At 56.7% G+C, this 13,273-nt stretch overlaps 1 protein-coding gene across 1 annotated transcript; it reads right to left on the bottom strand.

Annotated features, from left to right (window-relative positions):
• Positions 1–330: 330 nt before the first annotated feature.
• PLK5 (polo like kinase 5 (inactive)) lies at positions 331–4,829 on the bottom strand. Its single transcript, XM_070374871.1, has 11 exons — positions 4,718–4,829; positions 4,000–4,113; positions 3,731–3,847; positions 2,964–3,093; positions 2,781–2,868; positions 2,587–2,682; positions 1,756–1,954; positions 1,499–1,625; positions 1,265–1,341; positions 1,042–1,127; positions 331–804 (listed from the first exon to the last, which is right to left on the bottom strand). Exons 1-11 carry the CDS (start codon positions 4,826–4,828, stop codon positions 723–725), a joined length of 1,227 nt encoding a protein of 408 aa, XP_070230972.1. The 5' UTR covers position 4,829; the 3' UTR covers positions 331–722.
• Positions 4,830–13,273: the final 8,444 nt, after the last annotated feature.

Genomic DNA, 13,273 nt, shown 5'->3' with positions numbered 1-13,273 from the left:
GGAACTCCATGACTTTTCCCCCTGGGGGGTGCAGGGCCATGTGGGTGCTATCCCGAACCAAGACCCTGTTCCTACCGTCTGACAGTTGGTAGCCAAAGCCATACTTGCTATAATAGTCCACCCACTTGGGGGCCCAGAAAACAGGCTGCTGCTCTCCTGGGGGGTCCTGCATGGCTGGGCACAAGGAGGAAGTGACATGATGGGGGGTTCCTGGAGGGGCCTGGTGGAGGCACAGGAGATGGGGAGAAAGGTCCAGGGCATAGAAAACCAACTCTTGAGGCTTCCTAGCGGTCCAGTGGTTAAGATTCTGTGTTTCCACTGCAGGGGGAGCCAGTTCAATCCCTGATAGGGAGAACTAAGATCCTGCATAACGCATGGTGTGGACGAAAAACAAAGACAACCCAAGCAACTCTTGCCTTGAGGGGAGAGGACTGGGGGACCCTGGGGTCACAGCCACTTTTAGCAATGAATAAATCTGAAACGCGTGTAAGGTCCAAAACACTGCAGGGCTTTGCTTTATTTCATTAAGCTTTTTTTTTTTTTTTTTGGCATTAAAAATAAAATAGCTCAAGCCCATGTGGCAGCCCGGATGGAATCCTTGGAAGAGGAAAAAGGCGGGAATGGGGAGCCTAGGGAAATCCAGCAGCCCAGGGGGTGGCCGGGGAAGCCGGAAGTCTGTTTTCTGGGCTTCTCAGCAAATCTCACGTCATCTTGTGCCGCCCCTACCTGGGGGGCCCGAATCCAGGTAGAGCTGCAGGTTCCTGATGGCTGCCTCTACCCCCTGCCTTGGACTCCCCTCGGGTCCTGGGGAGACAGATCTCTGTTGAGGGGCACAGGATATGGAGGACAACCCCACCCCCAGCTTCCACATCCAGAAAAGTCCCATGTTCAACCCAGGAATCCAGACACTGTCCACACTTTACAGGTGGGGAAACTGAGGCCAGGAGAAGGGCTGTGATGCTAGCAAGGCACAATCCTCACCCCCCACTTCGCAACCCTCACCCCTGCCCACAGTTCCTGTCTAGGATGGAGCATGCTCACCCGCCGGGGCACTCTGGAGGGTCCCCTGGGCCAGCAGCTGGATGGGGACCTCGGGGGCACAGAGCCCCACTCTCCAACAGGGAGTCCTGGGGAGGGAGCAACAGATGTTGGGAATTGGTGGCGGGCTCTGGCCTCCCCATGGAGACCTCGTGACTTCCCGTGCCCAGCCAGCTGTGAGGACGCCCTCTGCATTCCCCACTACCTCCCTGCTCCTGGCCCTCACCTCACTGCCCCACTCCATGGAGTCAGAGTCTGAACCATCTTCTCCAGGACCTGAGGCCTCCTGAGAAGCCAAGGGGCCTGCAGGGGGCACAAGGATTTGGGGGTGGGGGCAAAGCCTGGCCCCACATGGAGAGCATCTGCCGTGGAGATGGTTTCAGAGCAGGAAGGGGATATGACAGGTGTGTGAGATGCAGGGCAGGGAGGAGCAGGTGACGGGGGAAGGAGAGGTACTCACAGGGCGCCCGGCACTGGGGCAGTAGCAGCCGGCCCACCTTTCGGAAAAGTCTGCCCAGAGGCTGGGGGATGGCGAAGATGGGTGGGCTGTGGCAGCAGTGGGGTGGCAGCCGGTCCGGGGTGAAGCCCTTTAGAGTGGGGAGCTGGAGGTCAGCAGGCTGCTCCTGAGTACCTGTGCTACCTGGGGGTCCTGACCCTCACCTGGGGCTGCTGAGACACCCCATAGAGGGGCCGCCCTGTCCCCCAGACACTCCACACCTGAGTGAAAAAGTCATCCTGCAGCAGGTGGTCCAGGCTGGGCCGCTCGGCCGGGTTGGGGGCCAGCAGGCGGGCGATGAGGCGGCGCGCGTTGGCAGACAGGTGAGCAGGCTCGGGGTAGCGGCCATCTCGGATGTTCTGGTACATCTCCGACAGGGGAGCCACCACGAAAGGAGGGACGCCAGTCAGCACCATGTACCTGGCCGGGTCGGAGGCAGGAAGCAGGGCAGAATAGATCCTGCTTGGATCTATTCTGGGCATCCAGGGTTGGTTCACACCTACCTATGCACCCCTACCCTCAATCCCTGACACCATTCCTGCTTCACACTCATTTTCTCACACCCGCCCTGCATCCACTCTCACCTAGTCATTCTTGTCTGCACAGAAGACACCAGCATCTGTTTGTACACCTGCCTGCACCTGGGTTACACCTGGACACCTGCATAGACCTTTCCAGTTTTAATTTATGCTTGCTCGCACCTGTTCCAATCCTGCATATACCTCATGTCGGTACAAATGTCCTGATCTGCCTGTGTACCTAACACCTGCACACACCTGTCCACACCTCTGGGTATGTTCAAACCCGTCCTCTGCTGTACATACACCCTCCTGTATCCCTATTCATACCTGTAGGCTCAAGTGATGGCAGGTGCCTGCTCCTGCCTGCCCCCCAGCTGCATACACTGAGGTTCTATGTTTGCTCATACCTGCCTGTCCCCACACTCAACCTCCTCCGTATATGCTTACACCTGTCCTTACCTGCCGGTGCCTGTCCCCACCTGGGCATTCCTGCCCCCCTTCCCCAGGCCTGGGGCTCCCAGGGCGACTCACATGATGCAGCCCAGAGCCCAGATGTCCGACTGGCAGGAATGTCCGTTTCTGGACACTACCTCTGGAGCCAGGAAGTTTGGGGTCCCGCAGAGCACTCTGGGGGCATAACGGGGGCTCAGGAAGACTGGGGGCCCCCACACCAGACCAGGCCCACCTGCACCCACCCAGAGAGCCGGCTCAGAGCTTGCAGTCACCTGTGGCAGCGGCCCCCTGGCCCTATCTTGGTGGCCAGCCCCAGGTCTCCGATCTTCACCTCCATGTTCTTGTTCAGGAAGAAGTTACCTTGTGGAAGGGGACGCAGCGGGCAGTGAGGAAGGAGCGTGGCTTCAGTGGAAGCCCCGCCCTCACCCCGCCCCGAAGCGCCGCCCCGGCCGTACTGAGCTTCAGGTCCCGGTGGACGATGCGCCGCTGGTGCAGGTAGCTCAGGCCGCTGACCAGGCCTCGAAGATAGTAGCGCACCTCGGGCTCCGTCAGCGTCTGCCGTGCCTGCAGCACGTGGGCCAGCGACTGCAGGGGCCCGACAGGTGCCACACCACCGTCGAGGAGACACAGGTGAGTTCCAGGGGCCCAAGAAGGCAAAGGAAAATTCAGCTGGGCCCAGGTGAACGTGGCTGATTGTGGCATGGGCATTGGTGAGCTCTGAGCTCGAGGATGAGCACAGGAGTTCAGTGGACAGAGGGGCCACAATGAGCTTGTAGACCAGAGATGAACACAAGGTGGGTACACGCTGGGCATAGGTGAGCTTAGGTGTATTTAAGTGGGCTGAGTTCAAGGGATCTGTGAAGGTGCAGCTAAGTTCAGTTGGGTCCAGGAACGGGCATTCCCGCCAATCAGACATCTGGGCTCTGGGCTGCACCATGGAGTGGCCCTGGGAGCCCTGAACCTGGGGAAGGGGGCAGGGCTGCCCAGTTGGAGACAGGTGTGGGCAAGTGGGGCCTGGCTGAGTACAGGAGAAGCACAGATGGGCTAAGATGTGCCTAGGTGGGTCAAGAGAGCCTTTGGGTGGGCAGAGGTGCACAGGTGGGCCTGGTGTGGTCTCAGGTTAAAACAGGTAAGGAGAGACAGACAAGGGTGGGGGGACACAGATGAGCTCAGCAGACACGGGTGGGAGGGGACATGCCTCCCTCTCACTCCGCCCCCGCACCTGGCGACTACAGTATTCCAACACCATGTATACGTGGTCCCGGTCAGCGAAGTGGGCGTGGAAGGCCACGATATTGCGATGTCGCAGGTGGCTGTGCAGAGCGATCTCGCGTTCCACCTGCAGGCAGGGCACCATGTGTATACACCCGGTAGGCACCCACACCCGAGGCATTCATGCCCCACAGGCGAGCTCCACACCCCCAGGGCAGGGACCTCTCTGGGGACCCGCTTCGGTTCTGGGGCTCCTGGGCACTGACGCGCAGATAGTACCTTGCAGCGGGCGTGTAGCCGCGCAGCCCCGCCCCCTCCACGAGGCACCACTTTGAGCGCGAACACAGCGCTGGTGGACATGTCGGTCAGCTTGTAGCAGCGGCTGAAGGCGCCCTGCAGGGCAGGAGAGTCAAGCTGGGTGCATACAGGTGTGAGGACAGATGGCCAGGCCTCCTCACACACACACACAGCTCACACCTTCCTACCTGGATCCCCAAAGCAACACAACACAGATGAACACGAAGGCACACAGATACATCACAGACGCCTCCATACCTGGACACGCTGAGTCCACAGAACCCCAACACAGTACCCAGACACACGCTACAACGCCCGCACACAGAAAGCACAGACCTATGACAAACGCAGACACACACGCACAGGGACAACAAAACAGAGTCTGAGTCCGCACCAAGGCTCAAAAACACACAACACACCCATACCCTGGACATAACCCACGACACAGCACTGCACGCCCAACACCGGTTCCCGCCATACAACGCGCGCCGCACAGCGAGTACATCGCAGACCCGGGCACCCACCCACGCCAGCCCCGCGCCAGCCTCCAAACTCCCGCAGACACGCGGACACGCAGAGACAAAAGCCAGGGCACACACTGGCTCATCTGCGGGTCGAGATCTCGCTTGCGCTCCGCCGGGCTGGGACCCCCGCTCCGCCCGGCCCCCTTGCCGCGGACTTGGAGTGTTGGAGTCCCCACCTTGCCGATCAGCTTCCCGCGCCTGTACACGCGCCCCGAGCTTGGGTCGCGCAGGAAGACGGAGACCAGCGGGCAGCAACTGCGCCGCCGCCGCCGCGGCCGGGGATCCATCCCTCCCTGGGGGCCTTGGCTGGCGCACTGGCGCAGCCTCGGGCGCGACCACCGCGCACAGCGCTGCTCCAGGGGCCGCGCGCTACTGGGGCGCCTCTTATTGGCCGAGGGGGGAGGGGTGGAGTCCAGACGCTCCGGGCGGCCGGTACGGGAGGGGGCGGGCGCGTGGGGGCTTGTGGGCATGCGGGGACGCCGGGCTGGCAGGAGTTCCAGGGACCAGAGCGGCGCTGGCATCCTGCACGTAAACCCCGCGCCAGTCGCGCGCGCTCGGCTCGCTGGCTTCTCCAATCCTGCGCCTTCCACCAAGCTGTGAATTGTCCACGCGCCCATTTCTCTGAGCAGGAAACTGAAGTCAGAAGGTTTGTCTCATTCTCTCGAGGCCTCAAAAGGAAGGGTGGGTGGGAATGAGTGCTTAGCGGGGCTCCCCTCAAGGTACACTTGAGGTTCGAGTCTAGTCGTCCTGAATACACTCATGGGACTGCTGCAGATAGGTAGGTCCCTGGGGCCTGCCTGTATGACAATGTGAAGCTTGATCATCTCGGCCCTGGGGAGCCACAGCAGGGTTCAGAGGAAGAGAGAGGAAGGGGAAGAAGCCTAATATCTCTGGGACTGGGGCTGGTGGGGAGGGCAGTGCAGCCCAGAGGGGCACTGCTAGGAAGCTGCTGTGCATAATGGACACTAGGCATGAGGAGCAGGATTTGGGGACTAAAGGAGAGGCACTAGGGTTGGTGACTACTGGCTCTGGCTTGGGCAGCCATGGAGAGGCAAGCGGATAGAGGACAAGAGGGCAGGCTTGGGCCCCGTGGAACTATGGTGGCACCTCTGAGCTGTGCCTCATACTTTCGCTGTCTCAAGTCACCCTTTCACTGATCCTGAGACCCGGGTACTGGCCTTGTCCCCATTTCACAGATGAACACACTGAGGCCCAGGGAGGTAAACTCACTTCTCCAGCCAGGAAGGGGCAATGCTGGGTTTGAATCCAGGCAGCTGCCTCCAGATGCTTCAGAATTAATACCCATACGTTACATAACACAATGAATGGGGAGGGGTTAGGAGGGCTCTGTTTGGCTGGAATTAGGCCTTGGAATTTTCCAGAGACCAGATTTCAGAGTCCGGCCCAGCCAAGCCACCAGGGATAGAAAGCACCTTCTGTGTAGTCAGATGTCCACCTGGCATGTCAAATGGGGGTGCCCAGGGCATGGGGAACTCTAAGGGTGCCTCAGTGCATTTGATGGGAGCCAGCCTCTGGCACCTTTCCAGGGGGGCTGGCCTCAGTGCCAGGGTCAAGGATTCCAGGCCAGTGCAGGGCGGGGGGGGGGGGCGGTGGGGTGGGGCCCAGCTGACTGGGGCTGGGGAGCCCGAGTCCCCTGCTAATGAGAATCAGGTGCAGTGTGACCGGAGGAGGGCAGCTGGGGGGCCCGTGGGTCTGAGCTGTCACGTCACTGTTGCCCTGGAATCTGCATGGGCAGGCAGGAATCCAGGTTCCTCTCAGGGTCACATCTCTGCCACCTACTAATTCAGGTATTTGTCCAGCACTTACTAGTGTGTGAAGCTTGTGCTGGGCTCTGTGTGCCCAAGACAGACCTGCCTAGCCCTCAGGAATATGTGGACAGGAGATCACCCAGACTTAACCAAAGTCAGGGGTCTGAGCCAGTTCTGGAGGCCAGTGTCAGAAACCCAGACCCCTTCCAGACAGTGGCTCATCCCGGAGACTGGGGCTGTTCTTAGCCCCATGTTACAGATGAGGAAACCGAGGCTTAGGAAGGCATATGGGAGCCAGTCACCGGACTGTGGCCGTGCTCAGCCTGGAGTGCAGGTTGGGGGATCCGGAGCCCCTGACCCCCCAGTACTACCCCCTGGCTCCTTCCCTGGTGGCCCCGGGAGCACAGGAAGAGCTCTCACACTGGGGCAGGAAGCTGAGCCCATTGGACCCCTAGAAGCCTCCTTGGGAAAAGAAATCCCAAGTTCTTGGCCCGGCGCCTCCCAGCAGGGCTGTCAGCTGACACCCTCTGCAGACAGCAACTCTGCCCCAGTCGCCCGGCAGCCTGCTGTTTTCCTGGCTAAGCCTCCTCCACCAGACTAGAGAGACTTTCCATCCTCAGCCTGCACCCCCTTGAGCAGGGATGCCCTCCCTCAGCACTCTAGAGTGGAAAACTTTATCATAAAAGGAAAAACTTAGATGCTCATAGCAGCCATATTCACACAGCCAAAAGGTGGAAATAGCGTGGGTGTCCATCAAAAGGTGATGGATAAATAAAACATGCTCCAAGCCCACAGGGGAATATTATTCAGCCTTAAAAAGGAAAGAAATCCTGACGCTTGATACAATATGGGTGATCTTTGCGGACAAGATGCTCAGTGAAAGAAGCCAGACCCAGAAGGACACATGCTTTCTGATTCCACTCATAGAAGGTCCCTAGAGGAGTCAGAGCCACAGAGAGAGGAAGTAGATGGTGGGGCCAGGGGTTGGGGGAGGAGACGGGGAGTCAGCATTTCATGGGGTCACAGTTTCCATTTGGGAAGATGAGAAGTTCTGGAGATGATGGTGGGGCTGGTTACACAACAGTCTGAATGTGTTTAATGCCACTGAGCTGTGCTCTCAAAAATGGTGACAATGGTGAATTTTGCGTGATGTATATTTTGCCACAATCAAAAGTGAAAACCATATTAGATACCACACCCCAAGAAGCCCTCAGCCTTAGGGGTTAAGACCCACATTTTACTGATGAGCAAACTGAAGCCTCATGTGTGTGGCAAGCTAAGAATTGTAGTTTTGCAAAGGGGCCAGTGTTGGGGTAGGGGGCTCAGTGGGGCAGCCTGACCCTCCCATGCTAACACCTGCCTGGGGCTCAGGAGGCTGAGGAGCCGTGGGCTGGGGCCCCAGGCTGGCCACACAGCCCCCTGAGCCCCCTCGCTCCAGGCCACAGGCTTGGTTTGTCTCCAGTCTGTTCTTTCTCTGACCTGAGATAACTCCCCAGACTCAGCAGATTTCCTGGGAGAAGCACCACAGAGCCTTGCTCAAAATATAATACCTGCCGCAGGTGGAGGGGCTGGCTGCTGAGACAGCACTGGGGCTGGGCTAGGGAGGCCTTCCTCGGAGGGTGGGCTGGGTCGGCTTTGGGGTCCACAGTGGTGTGACTCATTCCTTCCAGAACCAGAGCGGGAGCAGGTGGACAGGCATAGGCATAACTCAGCCCGGCTCATAGGTCCCTCTCTAGCCTCTGGTCTCCTGGACTTTGAAGTGCAGTGGACTCCCTTCTTCCTGCTTGTCTGTACTTGGGAGCCCTCAGCCAGACCTTGCAGGTCTCCAGGGACAGTCCCCATGAGCAGATCAGGCAGGAGGGGACCCCATGACTGCAGTGCCTGCTGCCTTGAGATTGGCCCAGCTGGCAGGGGTGATGGGGGCTAGCTGCCATGTCCCCTGAGTTTCCACAGGAACACACCTCATCCTTGTCTCTCCCAGATTCCCAAAGACCACTGTCATTGGCTCCTTCTAGAAGCTCTGTCCTCTCACGTCCTCCAGACACGTCTCTGTAGGCTTTTCTCCCATCATTCTCACCCCATCTTTCTGGCTGTCCTTTGAGGCCCCTATTTGTTCTCCTAGAGCCTGGGGCTCAGTTCAGAGGCCCCCATACCCCTTGTCTACTCCCTCTTTCTGGCCTGGTCCAGGCCAGCAGGAGACTCACATGGGCAGCTTGTCTCTCCTCCCCTGTCTCAGTCTGGCCTCTCCCAAAAGCAGAGCCTGAAGCAAGGGTTTAGTGCAGTGAGTTGATTTGAAGAGCAGGAGCGATGGGCCCAGGAGGATGAGTCAGGGCAGGACTTGGAAGCCACTATGGGCCCTTGAAGAAAGGGGTAGATGGTTCCCCAGAGCTGCCTGTCCACGGGGAGGATGGGGAGTGTGTGGACCCCTGGCCTCAACCCCTCATTAGCTGGGGCCTCCACCCTGGATGCTCATTGTCTGTACGTGCAACTTGGAATGTCTCCCACACGTGGTCTGACTGCAGCTTGGAGAGTGATGAAGTATTGCTGGGACAGGAAGGGTGTGGGGTGGGAGTCTCTGAGGGGCTCACTGCCTACCCCAGAGCAAAGCAGAGCCTGGACTCAGTCACTCCAACCTCTCCCCTTTGACCTGTGACACTAAGATACATGTCCGCACCCAGAGTGGGGGAGTGGACAGAGTCAGAGAGGGGATATCCAGAGGAGGAGATGGAGCTGAAGACACCAGTGGGTGCTCCCTGTCGTGATGCTCAGGACCAGCCAAGGCCCTGGGTCAGGAGCAGTAAGGATAGCCACAGCCAGGGCAGGGGACACAATATGTCTGGGCCATCTGAAGCTCACAGAACCAGATGCTGGCTGAGAGTTGGACTCAGAGGACAGTCCAGCCTCTTCCTGACAATAAGAAGTCTTCTAGAACTAAATTGGATCACATCTAAAAGCCTGCTAGTGGGCCTCCATGGCTCTCCCACACACCCACACACACACCCTGGTCCAGTCACGCTGGCCTCTCTGTCGGTCTGAGATCCCACACCAAGCTCATCCCACCTCAGCGCCTTCGCACACACCATTCTCTCAGCCTAAAGCTCTCCCTGCCCCCTGGTCTTCATCCAGTAACTCCTTCTCATCTTCTGAGTTCCAAGCAAGGGCCCCCCCACACCCCAAGAGCCCCGTTGTGGTTCCCACACAACCTGAAATCATGCTGTTTCCTTTGTGGTTTGCTGGGTTTTCCCCCAAGGACCAGGGGCTCCGGTAGAAACATGTTGTGGTTTTCCTTGCTGTGTTCCCTGCAGGTGCTGACCCTCTCCCTGGGGAGGCCTTGGGCGAGTTCAGACCTTCCCCCCGAGCTGCCCCGACCCCACCTGCTGGGTGGGCACCCTCAGGGTCCCAAATACGTGCTGCTCACCCCGGGCGTAGGCCCTTCCCACCATGTCCTCAGCTGGATGCCGTCTCAACCTCTGTTCAGGGACATTGATCAACTCCGGCTGCAAGCAGAGTGCTGTGTGAGCATCAGAAGCAGCCAAATTTCCACAAGAATAATTCATATTTTATCTGCTTGGGCCTTTTGAGCAATTATGAAAGAAACAGCTCAGTGTCATGTGGGCTCCTGGATGTGATCCTCGAACAGAAAAAAGAAATTAGTTGGAAAAAAAAATAGAAGGAATCCAAATAACATTTGGAGTTTAGTCAGTCGTTATAGTAATTACTAATATTATTAATTAGAAATGGTGATATTCCAATGTCACTTCCTCAGACATCACAATAGTCATTGTTTCCTGTGGCTGTTGTAATGAGTTACAAACTTGTTGGCTTAAGAAAGCACACATGGGGCTTCCCTGGTGGCTCAGTGGTGAAGAATCCACCTGCCAATGCAGGAGACATGGGTTCGGTCTCTGGTCCGGGAAGATCCCACGTACCACAGAGCGACGGGGCGCTATGGGGCCCAGTGCATCACAACTGTTGAGCCTGTGCTCCAGAGCCTGGGACTGCAACTGGTGAAGCCTGAGGGTCCTGCAGCCTGTGCTCTGCAATGAGAGAAGCCCACACACCACAACTAGAGAGAAGCTCCCATTCGCCACAACTAGAGAAAAGCCTGAGCAGCAAGGAAGACCAGCACAGCCATGATAAATAAATAAATATAAAAGAAAGCACACATATATTATCTCATGTCCTGGAGCTCAGGCATGGGCAGGGCTGGTCCCTCTGGAGGCTGTCGGGGAACACTAGGTCCCCCCTTTTCCAGCTTCTAAAGGCACCACATCCCTGGCTTGTGGCCCCTCCCTCCATCCTCACAGCCAGCAGCACAGCATCTCCCATCTCTCTGCCTCTGAGCCTCTCCCTCCTTCTTATAAGGACCCTGTGATGCCACTGGGCCCTCCAGGGAATCCAAGGTCATCCCCATCTCAGGGGCATTAATCCCACCTGCAGGGTCCCCTCTGCCCTGTTACATGATCACAGGCCCCAGCACCAGGATGTGGACATCCTAAGGGGTGGGGTGGGGATTATACTACTGATGACAAAGGATAGACAGAACTGATAGTAATATTTTTGTAACTTTCTGTAAATCTAAAATTATTCCAAAATAAAATTTCTCTTTAGGGACTTCCCTGGCAGTCCAGTGCTTAGGACTCTGTGCTTTCACTGCAGGGGGTGCAGGTTCAATCCCTGGTCAGGTTAGTAAGACCCCATAATCGGCATAGTGTGGCCAAAATTTTTTTAAAGTTCTCTTTAAAAAATAATTAAAAGGTGACAAGAAATTAAAACCTCAAAGGCAGTGAGTAACTCAGAGTCACCTCTAACCTCCACCCCCAGATCATCGTGGGTGACCATGAGGGTTTACTCCTGTCCCCTTCCTATCTGAGTTAAGGCTAACATAGATACTTCTATATAACTGCCATTGGATCCTGCATAACTTTTCTAACTTTCTTACCTAATGCTTCTTGCTGTTTCTGTGTAACTTTCCCATGCTCCTAGCCCCCAGGCGCTGTGAGGCCCCTGTCCCCCACCTCCCCGGCTTCCTGTTCACCCCATTACACAGGCCTCCTCAGTGGGCCTGGTCCTCACCCGGCTTCTCTGGCCCCTCAGCCTTTGCACGTGCTGTTCTGCCAGCCAGGAGCACCCTCTCTCTCACACCCTCCTCTGTTCAGTTCCTCCTCATTCTCCAGGTCCTGCCTCCAGCATCCCCTGGCTCAAGAGTGTCCCCCCACCCCACTGCCTCAAAAGGAGCTCAGGAAGAACTCCCCTGGTGGTCCAGTGATTAAGAATCCAGGCTTCTTATATGACTCAGGGAGCTCAACCCTGTGCTCTGGGACAACGCAGAGGAGTGGGAAGGGGTAGGAAGGGGTGGGAGGGAGGTTCAAGAGGAAGGGGACATATGTATACTATGTGATTCATGTTGATGTATGGCTGAAACAAACACAATATTGTAAAGCAATTATCCTTCAATTAAAATAAAATAATTAAATTAAACAAACAATGAATCTAGGCTTCCACTGCAGGGGGCCTGGGTTCTGAGAACTAAGATCCCGCTTGCCTTGCTGTGCAGCCAAAAATTAAATTAGGGACTTCCCCGGTGGCACAGTGGATAAGAATCCACCTGCCAATGCAGGGGACAAGGGTTTGACCCCTGGTCTGAGAAGATTTCTCATGCCTCAGAGCACCTGATCCCACATGCCACAACTACTGAAGCCTGAGCGCCTGTGCTCTGCAAAAAGAGAAGCTAGTGTAACGAGCGGAGAAGGCAATGGCACCCCACTCCAGTACTCTCGCCTGGAAAATCCCATTGATGGAGGAGGAGCCTGGTAGGCTGCAGTCCATGGGGTCGCTAAGAGTCGGACACGACTGAGCGACTTCACTTTCCCTTTTCACCTTCATGCATTGGAGAAGGAAATGGCAACCCACTCCAGTATTCTTGCCTGGAGAATCCCAGGGACAGGGGAGCCTGGTGGGCTGCCGTCTATGGGGTCGCACAGAGTTGGACACGACTGAAGTGACTTAGCAGCAGCAGCAGCAGTGTAACGAGAAGCCTATACACCGCAACTGGAAAGTAGCCCCCGCTCTCCCCAACTAGAGAAAGCCCACGTGCAGCAACAAAGACCCGCTGCAGCCAAAAATAAATAAAGCAGTGTGTACATGTCAAGAAAATAGTTTGTGTTAAAAAAAAAAAGAAAAAATTAAAAAAGGAGCTCAGGACACCCATTCAGATATGAGTGTGAAGTCATCCCTCGCCCTCCAAGTCTTGCTGTGTGTGACTGTTCCCCTCTGCTCCCCAGAGTCCTGACCCATGAGGTGGGGTGAGGATTTCTCTCATGGGGGCTGTGGGGGATGTCACATCAGATATGGAGGCCTTCAAGGCAGTGGTGACCTGTAGATGTGAACTACTCCATCACAGGGTCAGTGACCTAAGAAACAGGACTCATCTGGGGAGTGAAGGTGATAGAAAAGATGCTGTTCTCTATTAGTGGGGACCCCTTGATGAGAAGTCACAGAAACTCAAAATTGCTCAAGTGAAACATAATGGATGGCTTCAGGTGTGGCTTTATTCAGGGACTCAAACAACTGTCTCAGAAGTCCAGCCCTTTCTGCTTCTGGCCTCTGTTGGCATCTCTCTAGGACAGAGAAGCAGTACCATCCCAGCTCACATGGGCCACCCTTGCCATGGTGGGGCCCCAATCCTGCTCCACTCATGGCCAGGAACAGCTGGGCAGCTTCAGAGACCCAAGTTCTGGGGCGGGATGACAGGACCCCTCCCACCTAGTCTACACAGGAGGCTGGAGGGTCCTGTGGACCACGTGGCCAGGCCTGAGGGATCACGGGAGGCTGCAGAGTGTTGGGGAGGGAGTTTGGGAAGTTCAAGCTTGTGAGGCCACAGAGGGAGCCTGGCTGATCCACATCCGTCAGGACCCATGTTGACTGGGCCTGATCCTGTCCAAGCCCAGCTTCAAGGATGGG

Source organism: Bos mutus, chromosome 7 (genome assembly GCF_027580195.1).
Source record: "Bos mutus isolate GX-2022 chromosome 7, NWIPB_WYAK_1.1, whole genome shotgun sequence".
NCBI classification, from domain to species: Eukaryota; Metazoa; Chordata; class Mammalia; order Artiodactyla; family Bovidae; genus Bos; species Bos mutus.
This window is presented reverse-complemented; position numbering and strand designations above follow the sequence as displayed.

Bases quoted from the DNA above. Each gene is read 5' to 3' on its own strand.
- PLK5 (XM_070374871.1), bottom strand. From the start codon at position 4,828: ATGGATCCCCGGCCGCGGCGGCGGCGGCGCAGTTGCTGCCCGCTGGTC. The intron at 3,848-3,999 runs GTACTATCTGCG...CCCTGCCTGCAG, and splicing joins GGCTACACGCCCGCTGCAAG to GTGGAACGCGAGATCGCTCT. The intron at 1,626-1,755 runs GTGTGGAGTGTC...CCCACTCTAAAG, and splicing joins AGGATGACTTTTTCACTCAG to GGCTTCACCCCGGACCGGCT.